Below are 22,904 nucleotides of genomic sequence, written 5' to 3'. Positions count from 1 at the left end.
TTTACCTTGTAACTCTGAGTCAAAGAAAACAGATTGTAGTATAGCTGCTTCTCAGATGTACAATTTTTTTTGCCTTGGAAATCCCTCTGGCTATGAGTTGCAAGTTGTATATGGGCTGTCTCTCTGGGTTCAGGTGAAATTACATGTCTTAGGTTGGTGGCTTCCTTCTGCTGGGAAGAAAGCAGAAGTCCCTCGATCTCTGAGCTTTATCATTTGTGGCTAGGGTGTCACACCTTTCAACAGATCATCTTAGATGACCCCTGTACCTACAAATATCTTTCTCATGTGATTCTCCTTTTTTTTTTTTCTTTTATGCCTTTGTACAGATATCTGAGTGGAAATTATACAAAGAGAAGCACATAAAATTATAGATTCTTTCCATAGGGTATAGGTATCATCCTTTAATGCTTTTGTGACCAAACTAGCTCATTTCATTATATTTTAGCTCAAAACCAGAATGAGTTTAAATTCCTTAAACTGAAATACTACCTTCAAAGCTTCTGGCAAACCTGTGGCAAATCTAACAATTCCATGGTTACACACCAAAACCAATGACAATTGAAGCTATTTTTAAGTTGAGCTGATACCCGTGTTGGATTGTTACACAAAGGGTGATCCAAACTCTTGAAAACTAGGTCAGATAGCAGCATCACATAATTGCTTCTGTATTCCTCTCTAAAGCTCATGGTTTTGCAACTTTTTATTTGAAACCTGAAAATGCTGGTATTTGAAGGGTTATTAACCATTCCTTTTACTGTACCCATATCTTACACAAACTATAATCCCCTCTTACCAAAGTTAAGTGATTTTCTTTAAGTTTAGAGCCACAGTGCATTGCTCTTGAGCTGAGTAAGAGCTAAGCACACTTGCCAAACAAATATCAGGTCAGTTTATTTAGAAGACTAACAGGATAGGTACCTTGTTAAAAATCATAAAATAAAAATCTTTGCTGTTGTCTCTAAAGGATTGGATTAAAACTTAAACTGAATATTACTTGTGAAAAATAACTGTCTGGGGTATACATCATTATTTTTCTTTGTTTCTACTTGATTAGCCCAATTCCATTGACGAGTTCAAATAACCATTCTCCTGAGTAAAACTTGCTTCTTTTTTTAATGCCTGCTATTAAAGAGAATCACTTACCTATTTCAAATAAATAACATCATGCCACTGTGGGTAATCTGATCAGCAAAAGTGATGGAAAATATGTTTTACAGTTCTTGAAACGTTTTTGGTCTGTTACTTAAGACGTAATGAGAGGTTTTCTAGTTCTATTGCAAGTCCTTATATACATATAAGGACTTATATATAAGCTTATATATAAGTCCTTATATATAAGTCCATAAGCTTATATATAAGCTTATGTATATATAAGCTTATATACAGTAGTAACGAACTCCCTGTATATGCTTCTTTGGGTGTGGGGTGGGTATTGGGGGTGTTTTGTTTTGGTTTTTGTTGTTGTTGGTTTGCTTGGTGGGTTTTTTTTTTAATACTTTCCACGGCTTTTAATTTTTTGCTTGAGTGATGTTTGTACTTTTAAAATAGTTAATTTAAAATTCTGACTTGCTTTTTCTGAACAGCACACTCAAATTTTGTTAATATTAGCTGTAAGTGAAAACCTCTTTCAGTCTATTATTAATAGAGCAGTAGCTTTTCTTGCAACCTCATTGTGACTTTTAAATTTCTTTTTTTTTTTTTTTTTTTTTTTTTCCCCCAGAAATAAATCCAGCTAATGTGTTCATTACAGCTACAGGGGTAGTAAAGCTTGGAGACCTTGGACTTGGTCGGTTTTTCAGCTCCAAAACCACAGCTGCACATTCTTTAGGTAAGCTTTCTCTGACGTACAGGTAGTGGGGAGGTGGATTTTTTTTACATGGTGGAAATACTGTGCTCACTTATGAGGTGGAAGAAAAGGATTAGGTCCAGCTAAAGCTTTTCTGAAATAATAGTAATAAAAAAAGGTCAGCACCGTGGGCAAATACAGAAAAGCTGTGACACTGAGGTGTCACTTTCAGCAGTACAGCTAGTAAGTTTTGTTTTGTTTTTCCGTTCTCCTTTGTTTGAATCATTTAATGTACATTCCTGGCTCAAAACAAATCTTCATGACAGTAGTGTCTTCTAGAAATGCTAGGAAAAATAAGATTAGTAATATGGGTGCATTTTTTAAAATTCATATGAATTTTAATCAGTGTTAGAAAGAATCTAGTAATTGTGTGTGCCTGTATGGGTAGCATTGGCAACATGTTGGTTATATGCTTTAAAAGGGCTAACAGAGGAGCTTCCCTGTTTTAAGGTGGAGTTTCTCAATATAAGCTAAATAAGTCAAGGAGAGATTAGAATTAGGCTTTGTGGACCATGAAGACTTTAAAAACAAAACAAATATACAAAAAAACCCCAAACAAACAACAAAAATCCCAGAAAATTTATTTTTATAAGAATAGAAAATAAATTTCTGAAATACCCACTTTATTCTTTGCTAGCACATAAAAAAAGGCATTGTATTATCTTTTTCAAACCAAAATTTTCATATAATTTGCATCTTTTAAGGAGCATGTGGAGACTAGGGTGATTAAGAAGCCTTTAAAGAAAAAAAAGAAAAAACTTCGCAGATATTTTAAGTGTAGGGAATGGACAAATGACAGGATCTAAGAGGATCTTTCTAAAAGAGAAAAGCCATGTAAACAGAGTAGCATCTGCTTTAAAGAGAAATATAAGAATTAGTCTTTATAGTATGGTTATGTATTTTTTTCTTTTTTTTTAGTTAAGAAAAAAATTTCTTTTCCCTCGCTGAAGTGGCTATGTTTAGTGGTTGCTGAATTCAAGCCTGTTCACTGACTGCAAAAGGTGTGAAATGAACTTTTAGACCCCTCAAGAGCAGGGCCATTGGTGGCAGCGTGCAGAATTGTCTCTTCTTCCTTGTAAATGGTATTAAGGCAGGCAGAGCACCTCACTGGTACTTGAATACAGATAGGTAAAATCAATTCAAATGCTGCTCAGTGAGAAATTTTAACAAGTGACAGTGACAATTCTGTAATTAGGCATTTGGCTATTTTCATATGTTTGCCGAGTGCGTGATAAGGAAGACAGTATCTAAGAAAGCCAAGAATTGTTAAGTAATACTTATAATCCCTATCTTAGGGCCATGGGAGGACACACAAAGAACTGTGTTTGCTCAGATGCTGATGTTTTTACTTAGACTATGAAATATCAGTCGTCTCGGATTAAAATATGCCATATTTATCATCACCTCTTAATTTAACTTTATTCAGATAGTCCCAGTTATCAGTACAGTTGGAAAAGAAGAGAAGATTGATGTTCATCATGTTTGTACCACATATGAGGTGTGGGCGATACTTGTGTTAACAGCTGGAAAAAAAACTATTTTAGAAAGGGAATTCTTGATACAACCCGTACCGTCCTGTCTTCCAGAAAGCTTTTGGTCACTCTTTTGCACCTTCCTCTCTTTATCATTTTTGGTGCATACTCATACTGGTGAAGTCATGAGTAACTGCTGAGGTCTTAATAGGACTGAGGTGAAACTCCAGACACAGATGTGCGATCTTGCATTAATAAAAAAGAGAGGGAAAGAGAGACAGAGGAGAAGCAGTGAGACCAGACTGGAAATGTGCTTGGGTTTCACTTCGAAGTTCAGATATAACCGTAAAGATCTGATACTAGTTCATGGCATAGCGCTGCTGTTCGTGCTGCCATTGGAGCCCAGTTGCCATCTCTGGCAACACTGTGGAGATCTTATTTGTCGTAGGTGGGTCCTGCTACTGCCTGCGAATGGAAGAAGGATGCAAACGAGCAGTGTGAAGTGGGAGCTGCTCCTGGACCGTATTTGCAGGAAGCTGTAAATCCTAATCTGTGGGTGGGAGCACATGAAGAAGGCAAAAGTCAGTTGTGAGGGTGGGAGAGCTACACTCGTGTTCTGAGGCAGAAGTCAGGAAGTTAAAAGAGGAATAAACTGCTTCAACCCTGGGTTATTTTGGTTCATTGCAGGGGAATTGTTGCAAAGGGACTGAAGACTGAGATAGAGTTAAAAACAGTGTAAAACCCCCAAGCCCTTTAAAGCTCATCTCTTAGAAATACAGGAGTCATCCAGAGAGCAGGGGTACGGGGATGGAAGCTTTGTTTCTAATTTTGTGTTCTGTGTCTTGGTAGAGGAGCTGTTATTTTTTATTTTCTTTCCCCCATCTCCTCTTCTTCCATTTCCTTCTTAATTATGACCTAATGTCAGATTTCAGCCTAGGAAAAAGGTTTTGTTCAGGTATTAACTTAGGCTACAGTGGAGACAGTGACACTCTGATTTATCATGTCACTAGCAGAGACCACTTTTAAAAGTTAATTTGCCATGCAGTTTCTGATGCTGCTTTTCCTGAAATTTCTTTCAAAGTTGTATCTTTTTATGATTTGTAAACCTTTGGTGCACAATACCCAGTGAATTACAAACGTATTATGTGTAGCAATTTATACTTGTTTTCAGACTTTATAAAAATTTCAGTAGCAAACTAGATTCAGGCTTTCAGAGATAAAGAAATGTGGTAAAATTTTCATTAGCTACAGCTTCTAACTGCTAATTATGAATAATACTGATTTAATTAGAATACTTGCTGATGGTCCATTTGAAACAAATGAAAATACTGCACTGGACAGGGTTTGTTAATGTTCTTAACTCTTTCTATATACAGCCTTATCAAAACAGTAGAATTTTCTATTGTGGCGTGTGTGTACCTTTATGAAAATAGAAAATCCTTTTGCCAAAAATGCAAAGGAAAGAGAGGCATTTGGTATTGTTGATCTGAAACAAACTTGACAAAATTTCTTGATTTTAGAAGACTTTATATTAGAAAGGGGAAGATGATCCAAAAAAGGCTTCTTATTCGTTTCCCCATGACTGTGTGCGTTAGGGGGTTTATTTTTGTTGTTGTTTTTTAATGGCTGAATGCCAGGCCTTATGCTCTTTGATGAAATGGCAATTCTGAGGCCAGCCTATAGAAATGTGCATTATTTTTTTTTTAAATCTTTGTTAGCCATTCAGTGGATTTAAGGGGTAGTCCATATTTTAGTATTTCAATCACAAAAAAAAATAAATCACTTCATTTCTCTGGTGTGGTTGTGCTAGAGGGCTACATAGTATGCTGTCCAGGCAGACATTGCTGCCATGATGTGAATACCTTCTTGCAGGGCAAAGGAGCAGATCTGCAATATCCTTAAAATGCTTGAAAGCGAATGATCATCTGTATCGAATTCTGGTGTTTCTTCTGTGGTTTGACAACTTCTGTCATTTCCGTGGTACTCCTGTCCCTGGCACAGAGCTATGTTATGAGGGATTTGACTATAAACTCACGCAGGTTGTAGGGAATAAAATACCTTGTAAAAACGTGTGCAGATACTCTCCTTTCCTCTTACATATGGATCTCTAACCCAGCAGAGGGTGCTGGGGTGGTGGTATGCAGCACCGTTTTGCTGTGAAAAGAATAAGCTCCACTTTCATAATATCAACCAAACTGTTCTGAAAAGCTGCACCCTCAGTGTACAGGCAGGCTAGGGGGGAAATCTGCAGCTGATTCATTGCAGTCACCTAAGAAGCTGTATTAAAACAGCTGTTATTTTATGTTCAAAAACCTGAGATCTCACAGCAGTTTGAAAGCTGAAGGTAAATTATTGTGCTTTTACAATGCTACATTGTAAAATAACCCAAGATATTTATAGATTGATTTCTGCAGTTAGACTATTTGCATAATGTAGGCTACGTTGCAGAATTACTTTGGATAAGTGCAGTATTGTAGGTCCCATATCCATGGTTGAAGACAAGCCTATGACTTAGAAATCTCCTACACTTACATTAGAATAAATAAATACATAAACCCCCCCCAATTTATGGAGAATTTGTCGTGTCAGTGCTTGGTTACCCCCAATGTTCCATAACTGCAGCTTATTTGTAACTTAGTTTGTCTGTCTTCAGCATCAGCCATTCATCTTGTTAAGCACTTGGATGTTGTGTTGAACTCTGTGTTATAAAATTCCTGTGATCTCATGGACATTAAGTCATTCATAAACTGTATCTTTTGATTACTTCAATAAATTGGGCTTTTTTTTTTTTTTTTTAACTGAAGCCTTGTTTTGGAATTCCTTGAAAATCAGAAGAGTTACTGAAGTGATTTTAGTCCCCTTCCTGAACTTTGGATAGTTATGTGTTCCAATGCATGGAATGTCAGTAATAATCATATGGTCGTTTTAAAAACCGGTCTATTAAACACCTTCTGACTCAACCATTACATTCTTTTCTATTAGTAGTACTAACATTTAGCAGGCAGTTTTTTTCTCCCAGCTTAAAAATGCTTGATAGTACTTAGAGCTAGTTACTGTTTCATTCAACTCCTTGATGCATTGTTGGTTTCCAGGTGAACACTCTCTCCTCTCTAACTGCAGTGAGTAATGCAGGTAATAAGATGGACTGTTCATATCATAACTCCCTTCTTCATAGTATTTTCTTTGCCTCCGATCCTTCAGATGCAGCTTCCTGCCCCCTAATAACCACCGTTTCCATTATGTCCGTTGCCTCTCCCAATAGCAGAAAGCTCACATAAAGAAACAACACGTTCTGGATCTGCAGCATCTTTAAAGGGAGGGAGCTCCAGAGCAGCAGCAGATTCTGAGGAAGCAGTTTATTTGACCCAGGCCGTTTTCAAGGAGATTACCATTCAGACCTGCGGGTTATCAGAGATGTACAAATGCAGTGAACAGAATGCTGAAGTTACAGATTTTGTTCTTAAAAATGTAGGGATCCTAATGTATTATGTCTTTGTCTTGTATTACCCCACTTCTGTGTCTTCACATGAGTAAAGAAAGTCTCATGTCTTTATAGTATTGTGGTGATGTATTTCACTTAACAGAAAAAATAATGATCGAGGAAGGAAACACAACATATAATCACATCTGGTAGTAGCTTGCCAGCAGTACAGTACTACATACCGAGATTGCTTACAGTTTTAAAGGACCGTTGCAATGCCTTCAGTAGTTGCTGAACGTCAGAATAATGAATCTTTTGTGTCATGTTCCGTTAAAAACAGTTTACAAGTAGTAATGATGTCTAGATCTTCAGGTTGGTTTTGTAATACAATGACTAACATAACTGTAATTTCAGTTCCTTTTACTTGTTGGTCATCGGGGGCTTCAGGTTGTATTGCAGCTAAGGTGTTACACTAGGCTAAATGCTGTAAAATGATAGCATTTGTTCTTCCTTTTCACTATCATCAATCTTTCACAGTCATATCAGACCCCTAATGTATCAGCAGGCTTCCCAGAGCTACTGGTTAAAATTACCTTTGCTTTTGGTAAACTATGAACCTTCAAACCTCTGTTTTCAGCTGCCCCCTGTGGATTCTGCGAAGATTCTTTCTGGCACATTACTCACTGCCAGCTACTTGTGCGATGTCTCAGAGCAGCAAAGGCAGTGCTGCTGTAACCAGCTGAGAACCAGATTACTATTAAACTTATTTTTTTGTTGTTAGATGAATTCTGCCAACAAAGCATCAGAATATACTAAACCAGTGCATTCATTAATTGGTGCAAAATACAGCTATACAGCTGAAAGTTTTCAGAGGTGTCCAAGTTCACAACTGCTTGGAGTGAAAAGAAAGAAAGAAAGAAAAAAAAAAAAAGAAGAAATACTCAGGAGGGAAGTACAACAGTAAGAGTAATAAAAATATGAAAGCCATGTCATGCCAAATGTTGTTAAATTACGGTTTCCAATTTTAAGTTAGTTGTCATTAAATACCCATTAAACTATTGCTGTTGATACATTGGAATAACAGAGTTGCTTCTGGATATTTTGGTAGCTATTTTGGTGTTGCAGGCCACCCATCTGCGTGCCTGTTCTCTCACAGAGAAAAGACCATCTCACTTGACCATTCCTTTGTTGTGGGTGTATACGAACATTCTGTGAGAGTAAATGTTTTTCACAGTACTCTGTCATTTTGAGTTGCCTTTCCCCAGCTTTTCTCTTTCTAAGCTCGTGATCTTTTGTAGTCTCAGTTCAGAGCTGCAGTGATTCCTCAGGGAGCCTGTGGGGAGAGGGACTGCAGCACCCTCCACTTTCCTGGGGCTGGAAGTCTCTCTTGAAATATTTAGGGGGCCACATCCATTGTAGGATGTAATATGGGACCTCTGTCCTTGCATATCTGTTAGAGAAGCATATTCTTACTTTTTGTTGGTTTGGAATATTGTTTTCAACTGATCTCCTTGACAAACAACATTGACATTGTGGGTTACCAGAAGCAGTGGCCTGACCTCCCTTCCTCCCTAAGAAAGTATGACGTAGTTTGAGATGTTAGCCTTTCTAAAGATAGGGCACATTGTCAAAGCAAAACTCTTAACTTTTGGAAATTATTAGAGAAAAATTATTAATCTGATTAATTATTAACCTGATTATTCAGATTTGGAATGAATTACGTATTCGCTATAGCTGTGTTTCCAGTATTCATACAGAGATGAATTCTGAATAGATGACCCTAATTCAGAAGTGCTGAAGTGACATGAGATCTTTGTGTTAAATAAAACAGTGTGAGGTTCATGCTCTGATTTTCATAGTTTGCAATGAGAGTGCTGATTTTAATCTCTGGCTGTGTTGCAAGATATTTTGTTTCAAAACAAGGTCAACTTGAATTGGCAGAATTCAGTTGGTTTTCATCATCAGGATTCGGTGTTTAAAAAAAAATTCCATACAAAATTGAGGTAAAAATCTACATAGATCTGTGATTCTTTTTGCTGTTAGACAGTCATTTTGCAGGGATATAGGAAGAAAGTTCAGAGACAATGCACCAAAATTGCCACTACCCTTATTTTTCATTACTTCTTTTTTTGTTGATTTGTCACATATGAACCCATCAGTCAGATACTTTTTTTTTTTTTAATGGCTTTTTTTTACAGAGCTGGAACATCTCTCAGAATTTCTCTCTTCCAAGTAGCTTGGAACACAGATGGGTAGGGTCTGGTTAAAATCAAGGGGAGAGATGTCCTGGAGTATCCAATGTAAATTTGCTCTGGGACAGTCGTAGTAAATGCTGCTTTTCAAGAGCAGACGTCTCCAGAGCCCACAGCTCTGAGGCAGGATTAAGCTAGGACAGCCACAGATTTGGGAGCTGAAAAGCCCTCACAGAGTCTAGTCCTGCAGCAGATGGCCGAGTCATGCGTAGGAACCTTGGCTTCTGCTGGGCTTGCAGGTTTTCCTACCTTCTTCTCTGGGATCCTGGATTTCAGGCTCAATTTTAGTTTCAGATATTCAAACTAAATTGTGTTTATTAGTTTCAAAAGCAGTTTTTTCAGATTTCTCTATTCTCAAAAGGAAGAACCGACAACTCATTTAAAAAATAAAATAAAATAAAATTCAAGCCATGGAGGAGAATTTGTAGCTGTTGTTATTTCCAGCCACAGTGATAACAGTTTGGAAAGGAGAAGAGATATATATGTGTGTGCATGTAGTATGTTCCCTTGGTTCTCTTCAGAAGAAAATAATTAATTTCGAGCTTCTTTAAAAGCAAAAATTAGAAGTATTCTACAACTGAATAAATCTGGTAATTAGATATCAGTAGTGAAAATAAAGCCACATTGAATGGAATAGATACCTAATTCCTGTGTATTTCTGTCAAACTGAAGTCATAAGAATGAATTGAAATTATATATGTAGCAAAATGAGAAATACAGAAGATGAAAAATGTTTTTTAGCCGGGAAGACTGTACTTTTAATACTATATAATAACAGAGTTTTTCATTCAAAAATACTTGTGTATTTATTGCAGTTGGTACACCCTATTATATGTCTCCAGAGAGAATACACGAAAATGGTTACAACTTCAAATCTGACATCTGGTCTCTAGGCTGTCTGCTGTATGAGGTAATACTGATATATATATATATATATACACACAATGAACTTAAGTGTTGTGTCTCCCACTCCCCAATGTATTAAGTACTGTTTTAGGATCTATTTCTGTATTTTTTGTTGTTTAGAAAAGGATGCAACATTGTGGAAAAGCTACTTTTCAGCTATTATATATCTGTCCTTAATATTAGCAATGAGAACTCTTACGTAACTTCAGCATATGAAATCCTTGTATTTGTGTGTTACTCAGGATTTGCCTTTTACTGGGCTTGCTACAAAGATTTTACAGCAATTTGTTGAAGATTGGGCATAACTGAAGAATTAATAAATGAATAATGGCAAGCACATGTAAAATTGTTCTAGGTGTTTTAATGGCTTATGCTGATTATATGATTTTGGTAATAAATACATTGAGAAATGGTAGGACTGACTTGAGTATGCAACTAACACTTTCCAAAACTGCAATATAGTTACTTTAATGCAAGTTTAATTTCTTTAAAATTATTTAAAACATTAATAAAACAATTAATGTTTTAATTATTATTTAATTAATAAAAGAAAGGTTACTGTGTACTTACTACTAGCTTGGATTAGCTTTCAAGGTAATGACTTCTGCTGCACAAACATACGTAATTTTTCTACTCTTTCTTCTTCAGTTGGGTAAACTATAATTATTGGTTAATTTCTGTATTAATATGGTCAAGATTGGTAGGTGACACATAATTTTAAATGATACTATGTTATGAGAAAATAAAGATATAGGGGAAATTGAGATAGAGGCGAATGAAGGTGTGAAGAGCAGGTAGCCTTCTAAGGCAACTACGTCTTCAAATTTTTTTGCATGTCATTTGTTGATCAAAAGACTAAACACTTGTGTTGAAGTATGGTGAAAAAAAAATATCTTTCCATCAGCAGTGGCAGAGAAGTCTTTATAGTCGTGTTCCAGATAAAAGCTAAAATACCCAACTCACTTTTTGTTTACCTGCAAGCCACCTGCCTCAGTGAACCAGCAGAACTCATTTAACACATACTCCTTAAACTAACAGGCACCTCCTGTTAGTTTAGCATTTTGTAAAAAACATTGTCAGCCTGTTAAAGTTGTATGCCACTACTAGGTGAATTGTCTCCAGTAATATTGGTTTGCTTTCGATCACTAGCATGTTGCTTTAAATATTAAAAGGGCAAATAGCTATAGTGCAGTTCTGCAGAGTTTACGGACCTGTGTATATCTGCTGCTTCTAAATCTTTGGGACAGTTCACAGGAATGAAGTCCTATACCTGACAGCGAGTATTTTGAAGTTTAAATGCCGAACTAAAACTTAATCCCATACTGGGATTCCTTAGTACTGACCGTGGCAACTGCCATCGGTTTCAGTGCTCCACTTCACACACTTGCGGGAGCAGGAGCCTAAGGATAATATAAAGGTAGATGAGGGGTTTTCAGTATTACTACTTCTTTTCTGCTCATTGGTTTTCTTGAGGATTTTTTTAAATCTGGAAACAAACAAATAAAACCTCTGAATAGCTAATTATTATATAAATTAAACATGTTTTAAGGTTAATTTTTCTTATATGTTATATGAAATAAAATTGTTGGATAGAAATCAATAGCACTTTTCTAAAAAAGAGGTTTTTTTGAACTTGTTGCTTTGATGCTGGCACAGTATATTAAACACCTATGTGAATATTAAGTTTTTCTTTGATCTGTTAAATAATTTCAAAATAGGTAAGTATCTTAATTCCATTGATTAACTCAGCATCTTTAAATACCATTCGTTTTCTCTATTTATTTTAGAAGTTTTACCAGAATGGTGTTTAAGTTGATACGATGTTGTGTTCATTTTTTTTTTCTTATTTTAAGAATAAAGTAATCATTTGGATACTTATTGTTAATATGTAGCAACTTCTTCCACTGTAATTTTTAATTTTTTTAGAGGTGCATTTATCCCATTTAGTTAATTCTACAACATACCAGATGTTTGTGGTTTGAGTTTTGGGGTTTTGGGGTTTTTTTTTTTTTGATCATTGAGATGTAATTTTGAAATTTTAGGTATCATAAAATTAAAATATATGCTTAGCATTTTTCTCTCTCGCTCTTTTTTTTTTTTTTTTTTTTTAATTTATTTGAAAGTGGTTACTTAAGGTTCTTCAAGACATGCATGGACTAATGCATGTTTTATTATCCGTGCAGTTTTGTGCTGGGTGTCTTTTTGTGACGTGTCTGTTGCCTGCATTTTAGCATGTTTATTATGTTGATTTCATGTTGGTATGTGCTTATATGTACTCTGGATTGTCTCCAGCTTAATTGGAGAAAGATGTGGCATGTTTATCACTTCTCAATAAATGCTTAATTGCTGCTAAACTCTTTTCAGTTATGTTTTAATTTAAGTTTGGGCTAATTTGCTCTAATCTATGTTGTTTTTAAAAATTATTATTTCTAAACTATATTACAGTCTATTATTCAATGCTAACTATGTGGCCAGTAAGATTTTTAAAAGTATTTTTTAAAGTCTGATTTTTTTTTAGAGCTCTGGGTATTTCTGAAACCTCAAAAACACTACCACTGGAGTTTTAATTGATATGCAACAAAGTAGACTTTACTAATTAAAATCAAGATGCTGTGCTTTTGCTACATGGACCTTTACATGGAAAAGTAGGTTTTACACATTTCCTTTTATTGTTCAGCGTAGCAATTGCATCCTTACAGGGTTGTAGGTTGGTGGCTTACAGTTCAAAAAAAAAAAAAAAAGGGAAAAAAAAAGAGAGAGAGAGAGCTGCCACCAGCCCCGAAGACAGACAGTGGGCTTTCGTCCCTCAGACACCCCCAGAATACTAATCAGGAAAGTCAGACCCTGGAGGTCAGGGAGCAAGTCAATCATTCTAGCGATCGTCTCAGTGTGGAGGATCAAATTAGCCTGAAAAATTCAGCTGCTGGGAGGAGAGGGCGAGCAGCTGTCAGGGGCAGCAGCGAGATGCACTAATGAACCAGATGAATAGTGCAAAAGCTTGAAAATAAAAACAGGACAGTTGACATTTTTCATCTGTCAAAGCAGGAGATGCATGAAAATATAGTATTCCTGTTTTAACTCCTTAGGGGACATTCAGAATTTTTTTAACACTCCGCAGCATTCAAACAAAAGTACCTTTTAATGAACACCTAGAGTACGAAAATGAGTATCTGTGCATTTATTTAGAATTTCTGCATGCGTATAGACCCTGCAGTTGATTTTTCTTTTTTTTTTTTTTTTCCTTTTCTTCTTTGGCCTTCAGCTTGCATTTTTAACATTCTTTTTAAGGTAAGAGATAATGTCATGTAAATCCAAAAATTAACATTATTTTGGTAATACAGAATTTTTGGGAGTTGTGTAGGAATGAAGTGTAGTATGGTATTTGTTTTGGGAGCTTTAAAATGATTTATTCTTACTTGAAGGTAATATGAAAAAAGTACCGAGTTATTTGAGAGTGGTTTTATCAGGTATAAACTAAATGTAAGAGAATTTTGGTAATTTTCTTCATGCATTTTCCCCCAGTGTTGTCGGTGCTAAGACGTGAAAGAGTTAAACTGCTATCTGGAAGACCACAAGACAGATGAGAGCCATTTTCAGCTTGTCCTGTCCCTGCTGAAGCTCACTGAGTAGCACAGCATGGACTAGCGTGTTTCACACACACTCTGCCTGTCTGGGGAATGTACACATTGTCCTTCCAAAATCAAACTTATTAGCACATGTAGAAAAGGGTGACTGACTTTGGGGCAGCACTGCACTCAAAGCAGCATTCGTGCTGCTGCGGTTCAAAGACTTAGAAGGCTTTGAACAGAACGGAAAGATTTTAAATGAATTTTTAAATTTGTAATCCTGCTAACCATAGCATTTGTTTCCACCTTAAGTGTCAAGTTGTAACACTTTCTGGAAATAAAACGTAGGTTTACTAATGCTGGTCTTAAGCTGATCATTTATTTAAGTGCTGTCCAACAGATATTCTTATTTAAGCATTACAATTGTAAAATATAGACAAGGGTGCCAGTTCTGCACTTCTGGTGACGTTTTGGGATTTTTTTTTTAAAGTGTTTTCAAATAACATCCTGAATTACAAAGTTTTTGGGTTTGGGTTTTTTTGGAAGTATAGACATTACCTTTAGTTTTCTTGCTTTAAATAAAAAAACTTTATCGAAGTCTATTAATAGCTATGGAAGGTTACAAAGTCTACTGCTGTTATCCAGCATTTTCACCATATGGTATCGCTTTAGATCAGGTAGTGTTTTCAAATAAGTGATGTGTTTTTTTCCAAAAGGTCTTCAGAGGAAAATTAAATTGTGGGGTTTGGTTTCTTTTTCTTGTCTCCCTCGTGGTGCAAGGACCCTCCATGCTCACAGATAAATCGGATACGACTCAATTTTTCTCATACTCTATTAATAAAACTTATGGTATACAATTCAAGTACTGCAATATAAGGATTGTGACAGGTACAATCGTACAACGTAGAATAAGTACACGCACTGGTTACAGTAATAGTTTTGGAACTTCTGTTTTAGGCATTGTGACACTTCTAAACGGGGAACTGAAAGTCGTTAAAAATCACTTTTCATTTGTTAGTATTACAGATCTTATGACAAAACAGGTTTACTTAAAAACACAAAAGAAAACTGTACATTTTCTTTAAACAGATGGCTGCACTGCAGAGTCCCTTTTATGGTGATAAAATGAACTTGTACTCCCTGTGCAAGAAGATAGAACAGTGTGACTACCCACCTCTCCCTTCAGATCACTATTCAGAGGAAGTAAGTAGTTTTCCTATTCATGGGCTAGATCCTCAGTTTATGTAAGCTGGCGCACTTCCAGGGAAGTAAATGAACTCGTGTGATTTTTATGTTATTTGCAGATTATGCCCATAAATGTTTGCTTGTTGAACTCACTCAACTGTTCCTGTCAAAACAAGTCTCTGATGTGGTTTTAGATTTTGGGGGATTAATGATGGAAACCTCATACCGTTAGCTTCTTAAGTTCGTTGAGCTTCCTTGCAAGTATGAGAAAATGCTTTCCCAGAATGCACAATGATATGTTCTGCATGCCAGAATGGGATTGAATCTTACACCTATAGTATACTTTTCTAAAAGCACAACTATACAAGTTTATGTTGCACAGTAAATTAGTGCACTAGCCTTGTTTCTCTAGGGGCTTGCATTAAAATAGATGTAATGTAACTCACTAGTAAAAATGAATTGTTTAGTTCCCATTTGTCTGCATTATAAAACTGCGATGTGCCATTCGATGCAATTGAACGGCAGTTCTTTTGTGAGAAAGAGTGGTTCTTGACAACACTAATAGTAAATTTCAGAGAAATACAGGCAAGCATAATATAATTGAATTTGAACAATACACTCCTGCGTATCGCAGCCGTGTTTGTTTTAAGCTGATAGGTAACAGTTCTTTACTGTCATTAATACATTTAAGGGGGGATACTTGCTTTTTTAAGCTCTAAAATGAAAAGAAACTAAATAAAATAAATTAAATATTTTTCATAGTGCGAGTAACAGAATGAAAAAATATAAATGTTTGCTTGTTAATGTTCTGAGATGCCAGTTTTGAAAGACTTTCCCACTTTGAAAAGAACGGGGCAAACTGATAGAAGCTGTAAACCAAAGAACACACATTAATAACTAATTCTAATTGAATTCAGCCTGCATGAATTAAAGATTACTTTGAAAACGCAAATAAACATGAGCACTGAAATACTTTTAATAAACATAAAGCATTGTGCAATATTGCTTATAGAGTAGGGGCTGTAATTCTGAACCTTACTTTTTTTTACATTTAAAGACAGTGATTGGACTATTAATAAAAGATTACTGCCCAGTATTTTGTTTTGTTTTGTATTTATAGTGTATTTATAATTTTTCCCCTTTTATAAAAAAAAAAAAGGGGGACTTAAAAAGATAATTCGGTGACCTTACAAAGGATGTAATTTATGCACTCTACCTCTTTGTGGGTTTTCCAATTAGTCATTTTACTTAGGCTGTTTTTAATTATTATTTATTGTAGACTATAAATATGGCAGTTCATATAACCAACTTCAGCACTGGAGGCCTGGAAATACAGTAGGGTGTGAACAATAATGCAAAATGATAGCAAGAATGTCAGGGGCCGTTCTTTGTTGTGTCATTCATGCTGTCTTCCTTTTTCTATGAAGCGCATGAATATTTCACATATCTGCATCCTCATCCTCTATTCTTCTTGACTAATTTTCAGACTGTCTGAATTTGCATTTCACATGGTAGCTGATTAGGAGATGCCGAGTGCAGCAGCGAAGCCTCAGCAGGCGGTTTCCATGGTGACCTTCAGCAGGGTTTTAATGATGATACCACTAGTGGTTCGTTGAAGTTGGCCTGCCTGCAGGGCTACTTCACTGCAGCTAAGTGTGAAGTTGGATATGCGGATTCCCAGCCAAGGGGCAAATATCAAAGTCTGGCCCAGATAGAAGGTCTTAGAGTTTGGATGGGGAAAGAGATTCCACCTTTTACTTACATCTGTATAGTTTCTGGTGTTGAAAATAGATGCAAAGCACAACACGTTACATTTTCTTTATTTCAAAGCAGACACGTACTTCTGCACCTTGGATAACACATAAGTTATTTAAAAACATAATGAGACAATCAGCTATGATAGGTATGAAAATAGTTACTTAAAAGACTGTAATGGCAACGTATTTTAATGTTCTGATATGAAGACTTGGGTCTTCGCTAAGGTACATGGAAAAATAGATATGTTAGTTATTGCACCAAAATATGCCTTTTTTTTTTTACTTGTATGAAAAAATATTGTGTTGGCATGAACTGTAAAAAAATAGAAACAAAAAAGCATTATCGTATTAGGATACTGTCCAAAGTGTTTCACCTGTACTGGACATTTAGACATCAAACCTTTAATCAGGTTGGAAGCACACTCAGTGAGCAGTAAAAATCAGGGATCACGTAACAGTAAAACCCACTTCATATTTTATAACAAAGAATTTTCTGAAAGAAAAACTTCGCTGAGTGTTGATCTCTGCATCCTCTGATATAGGAGTGTAAGCACTTTCATTAGAAAATACAAGACGTGCTTTTTAGAGAAGCTTTTTGTAAGTAAGTTTTAATGAGTTTTAAGATATAACAGTTTTTCTAAATTTTGAACTCTGTATAAGACTAACCTTTTAGTAATGTATCATATCCGTGTCATCAGAGAATAGTGTGACAGAAAGACGCACCTTAAGATAGATGGACAATTTCTTTTTAAAACCCTTGATTAGAATTCCTAATAGTCTAAGATGCATTTTCACAAACTGTTGCTTCAGCAGTAGGGTCACAAGCAAAATTTTCAAATGTTTAACAACTTTGGATATCTCAATTTTTGAATATTCCTAAAATCTTCTGGTATTCAGGGTGAGTACTCAGCATTGACTGAAAGCTGTTCTGCTTTAGGGAATTCAGAGCTGGGGCTCCCTTGCCACCCCCAGTCAATACTCTTAAAATCCTGTCAGCCGATATTAGTATTACGTTGCTTTCATGACAGGTGAAGTTTTTCAATCTTCCCTTTGATAGAGGTGCACTACTTCTAAAGTCCATAGCCAACCTCCCACCCAGATGTGAAGGCTGAATGAGCCAACAGGTCTAGAATGGCAGTGTTAGTTGCCAGCAGAAGGGCTTGAGAAGAACACTGAGAAAGGACTTCAAGAGGTCTCCTTTTCGGAGTAAGAAGAGTTTGTGGATTTTCTTTCCCCTCCAAAATTTCCTATATGAAAATTTCTGTTTTTCAGCTGGCTATCAATGCAAAGTATTCACCTGTCATAGTTCTGTCTTCCTCCCCCATCCTCCTGACTTGAGTGATAATTATTTATTTCATAGCTGAAAAACCTGTTAAAGTTAAAGAAAGTGTGTCCCACTGCTCCGATGTCAGGCTAAGCTCCAGGCTAAAGACAGTCATTGGGCGAAGTGCACAGAGGAGGTTAAGAACAATAAGCAGCCGAAGAAGTTTACAGCTTGGGGATGCAACAGGAGGTCCCTCCAGCTCAGTCATAAGTCTGCTCTGCCTGTTGGCCAGTCTGTGCCAGATAATAAAAAAATTACTCTAACGATAGTCTGACTTTAGAATCCCAGTGCTTCTTCCCAGGGTACTGTTGGGCTCTTCTGCTACATCGGAAATTTCATTAATACTAAAAGGCTTGACAAATGGATTTCAGGTTTATTGAAATGGATATTGCTGTAGGAGTTAAACAAATAGTGCTATAATCAAGTATTAGCATCCAGTGTGGTCCCAGTTTCAGTCCTGAAAGGCTGTCTTCCTGCATAACTGTTTTTATCCTGTACAGCAAAATTAATTCACCTTCTCCCAAAGGTTTGCTGTTCAATAACAAGGCTCAAAAGAGCTCAAGGATTGTGAAATTACTCAGGAATCTGTACTATCATTGTGCAGTGTCCCAAGCATAGTCAGCTCAGTGTTCCTGCCTTACAGCTTGGATTCTGGACCAGGGAAGGGGAAGATTTTGCAGTAATAGCAGTGACCAACGCTTAAATGCTAAGACTCACAGCCAAAAGAGATCTATGATTCTGTTGTTTATTTTATTCCAGTAATAGTGAAGGTTTGTTACTAATTGAGCTCACCTCTTGCACTACGTTGGAAAGAGGATTTCTGAGTAAACTGATTCAGTGACTGTCCCTTTCTATGAATATATTCTTGCAGATCCTTTCTTGCATCCTAACAATAGTACCTACATGTGCATTTTGGTTAGAGTGGAAAAAAAAAAAAAGAAGCTGCAAAAAGCCACCAGTCAAAATATCATGTGGGTGAATGGATTCTGGAAGTGTACTTACAGGGATTAATAGGACCTAAAGCCTTACATGTACTTTTGAGTAATGACGCTGGTTTGCTACAGTGTCTTTCTAAGCCATGAATCTTCTTGGCTGTTTTATTAAAGCTTTGAATGGTAATATACTGTAACAAGTAACAAAGTAACTCTGAAGAAGGCTTCCTATTTAATGACTTAGCAAACAGTGTGGGTCTGACATTGATTTTTAGATGACACAGTTCAGTTTAGAAAACTAAATCAGAGTTACCCACAGGCCAAGATTGAAAAGACATGAAGTAGCCTACTGGGGGTAAACGCGGCTTCTCGTGCTTTTCACAGGTTAATTTCTTGAAGGTCTACTTCTGTTGTTCTACATACAGTGAAGTTATTGGTACACAGCTAGTAAAAAGATGAGAAAGAATATGCTGTTTCCCCTCTGATGGTAGCTTTATAGGTTTCTATCCTTCAAGGTCTTTTACTGAGACTTTATTTACTGTATGCAGTTCTATTGAACAGATGGAAGGCTTCACAGAGAAAGAGAAATGTATACGTACAAGATTCAATGTTGCAGTCTCCAGATAAATTACACTTGTATTCTCTTTACAAAATATTTACCTATTTGAGTCTAATTTCAGGGTTGGGGTTTTTGGATGTTCTTCAGTCTTTCTTGTTTTCCGCTCAGGCTGTCTGAGGTGTTGCATAGCAAGCTGCTCGTCTCTGCTGACACACTGTGCCTGTTGCTTACGCTGTGTCCCAGCTGCTGCTTCTACAGGAGATTGTTTTGCTTTGCATATTTGTATTACATGTTGGCAATTATTTTTTTCTTACAGTAGTTCATGATTTCCAGCATTCTATTCTCCAAATGATTGGGGGTTATTACAGGCTAATAGTTTTTCCTGTCAGTGGTATTGTATTTTATTTATTGGCTGTCGGAAGCAATATGATGGCTTTTGTAACTCCATTAGTCAAAATATACTTAGCGTATTTAAGATTCAAATAGCAAGTCTGTTACAGATTATCTTGATTTGATATGTTTCTTTTCAATCCAGCAATCTGACCACTATCTTCAGAATTAATGATCTCATTTTTAAATTTTAAGCTTTTCTTGCTAAAGAAGGCAGATGCCTAGTGACATAGTTTTTGCATTGTTAAATATGAAAAACCTGTACGTTGTATACAATTTACAATGTTTCTGCAAGGGCTAATGGACGAGGTTTTAAATAGTGGTATGCAATGTTTTTTACGTAACTTCTGGACTTTCTATTCCCGTGCATTTAAATTAATCTTCTAAAAAGTGAAAGGACTACAATTATAATTTAAAATCCTTCTTGGTCTTTTTTTTGTATAAAGCAGAAAGGAAACTCTCTGATGGCAGATTTGAATATGCAATCTATGTTGCTTTTGAATAATCATGATCACAAGGTCGCTCTGTGTTAGTTGCAATAATTACAGATTTTTTTTCAATGGTCATACCTAATAGTACTGAACCAAATTTTACACATTACTATAGAAGGGTGGGTCACGAGGTGATTTTTTGTTTTTTTGTGGTGTGTCCGTCCCCCCTCGCCCCATGCTATAACGAGATCCAGGAAGACTTGGCAAAGCTGCTAAAAAGCATAAAGGAAGAGCTTCAGAGTTGATTAAGTTGCTTTTGTAAAGTTTTAATAAGTTGTCATGAAGCAGGTGTATTCCATGTTGCAAAATGCTTAGGAGATGCACACAGTTTAAAATAGATGCTCCATCAGAAGGTTATCCAGACAATATACTAAGTTCTAATGTCGTAAGTTCTTAGGTATATCAAGGAAGGAAGAAAAACCTGTACCTGTTCCTCCAGTTTGTGGAGGCAATGAGAAGTATCCAAGCAGCGTGGAAGCTGAATATGTGTGCTATAGAAGGCTCAATAAATTACAGTCCTCGTGGAAACTTGCAGTTTTCTAGACATAGTGACTTGTTTATTCCCAGATAGGGGCTTCCGTGAACATGTTTGTTAATTATGTGCTTCTTTCTGTAAAGAAAAAAATCAGTTATCTAATCCTAAGAATAGATACTGAGATATCGACCAAAGGTTACTTATTCCAGTATCACGTCTCCAACATTGGGGAAGTAGAGTACCAGGGCCAGCATAATGTAATACTTCCCCAAAATACTTTTCCAGCTTCCAGTTTTAAGTTCAGAGGTTTCCTCAGGTGGAGTCTTTTATATTAAATAGCCCTCAGTGGGTTTAATTTGTTCAGTTGCTTTCTGAATGCATGTGTATTGGTAGCTTCCAGCAAGAGGGGGTTCTGCAGGTTAACTGTGCGTTATAAGGAGAGTCGCTGCCTTTTGTTTGTAGGAGCCTGTCACGCAGCAATGCCATTTATTGCTGGCTAACTCTTGTATGGGGAGAGACTGAGCAGACAGTCCCAATTTACCTTCTCAGTGCAAGTTTCAGCCTTCTGCAGTTTGCAGGCATAGCCCTCCAAAAGCGCAGGAATTTTCATTTCAGTGATGTATAATGGGACTAAACGCGCGTCTGAAGTTGAATGTTAAAAGGATTAGAACTGAAATCTGTTCATCAGTTTTTCTGGACAACAGTACAAAATGTAAAAGTCGCAGGAGTGTGTTGCATACATGCTTGTGTAAAACTGTGTGCAGTGTGTGTCGAGAGGGAGGGTTGAGTGTGTGTGTTTACGCAGAATTGCTATTTTGGCTAATTTTTGCCACTCTTACTAATTTGAATTTGATAATGCTCAAATACGAATTGACAGGATCATTGGCTTTCTTACATGTTATTTTTCTTTTCCTAGCTGCGACAATTAGTTAATATGTGCATCAACCCGGATCCAGAGAAGCGACCAGACATAACCTATGTCTATGATGTAGCGAAACGTATGCACGCACACACTGCGAGCAGCTAAACAGACGTCAGATCATGAAGAAAAAAGCAGAAATAACCAAGTATTTTAAGAAAATCATCCCACCTCTTTGTGTGTTACTGAAATGTAATTATTTGAAGCTTACTGTTGTGCTTTGAATTGTAAACCAATTTATATACAAGCTTTGTTGTTTTCTGTTTATTTCTATTTTTTGTATTTTGTACTAACTTGCAGTTTTACAACAAGTTTAAATATGTAAAGCATAACTTTAAAAGATACCGAGAACCACTGTTTTCCATGTTAAGTGGGTTCAAGTGTATTTTCTTTAATAACAAAATTGTGTTCAGTTGGGCCTCAGTTCTAAAACACAGTTGCACTTTTGCACATGATACAGATATTAGGCTTATTATCCAGAAGCAAAATGTCTGAATCTCTCACCTTTTTAGTAATTTATGGAAAGTATGAATCAGCACAGTTAACTTTATTTTAATTGTTGTTCTAAGAGGGACATAATTATTATAGAAGGTTATTGTATTTTATATTGAATTGTAGTTTGCAGCGTTCAGCGTAAGAGTAGACGAGCGATAGGATTAGTTCTCTGCTTGCCAAATGTGATGGGAACATAGTTTCAGGAAAAATTGTCACGCTGAAATTTCTGTAACATCCTTTTTTCTTTTGTTATTTTGTCGTAATGCACATAAAACATTTGTTGGAGGTTTTCTGGGAAAATTTAAGGTGTTGATTCTGCAGTCTGATCTTTTTCAATAGTCTTGTGCAGCACTGCCCTGGGGCAATAGGAGTCTGCATAGTTAAGTCTTAAAACCATGCAGATGCTTCTTGTAGCAAATAGGGTTCTTTTGAGGCTGGTGTTGATGAGAAGGTCTGATTAAAAGATGCAATCTTTAAGTTCCAACTTCCCAACTGTTTATGTATATGCCACAGTTTGTAGATTTTTGTGTTTAAAATAATTTGAATGACCTTACAGTATATTTAAATTTTAAAATGTTTTGTTTTGTTTTGTTTTTTTAAATACGGAAACCTTTTGGTAAATGGTATAACAGTGTGGTATAACACAAAATGTATTCTTCATGAATACCTGGTTTTGTATACGATCTCCTGAGAATTAGTTTTATATTTAGCAAAAGTAAATTTTAGCTTTTATATTAAAGAGAAAGTTGCCACTTCTTCCTTTGGGAAATAAATATATATGCAAAATGTCTTACAAACACTTTATTAGTTGAAAAGGAAATTAAGAATATTTTTGTTAGACCTTAGTACCTTTTCAGGTATGCTTAAATAATATTTTTATTGCTAAGGAAGGAAGATGTCTTGTTTTTAAATGT

The 22,904-nt window shown here is 36.1% G+C and overlaps 1 protein-coding gene across 1 annotated transcript in view; it reads left to right on the top strand.

Moving 5' to 3' along the window:
- Positions 1–21,603, top strand: part of NEK7 (NIMA-related kinase 7) — a 56,662-nt gene extending 35,059 nt beyond the window's left edge. The window contains exons 6-9 of the mRNA XM_009884796.1: positions 1,721–1,828; positions 9,807–9,901; positions 14,553–14,666; positions 21,493–21,603. Coding sequence (XP_009883098.1) covers positions 1,721–1,828; positions 9,807–9,901; positions 14,553–14,666; positions 21,493–21,603 — 428 coding nt within the window. The remainder of the gene's footprint in view (positions 1–1,720; positions 1,829–9,806; positions 9,902–14,552; positions 14,667–21,492) is intronic.
- The last annotated feature ends 1,301 nt before the right edge of the window (positions 21,604–22,904 follow it).

This window comes from Charadrius vociferus, unplaced genomic scaffold (genome assembly GCF_000708025.1).
Source record: "Charadrius vociferus isolate BGI_N301 unplaced genomic scaffold, ASM70802v2 scaffold163, whole genome shotgun sequence".
Lineage (NCBI taxonomy): Eukaryota > Metazoa > Chordata > Aves > Charadriiformes > Charadriidae > Charadrius > Charadrius vociferus.
The sequence above is the reverse complement of the archived record's forward strand: the minus strand, read 5'-3'. Positions and strand labels throughout refer to the sequence as shown.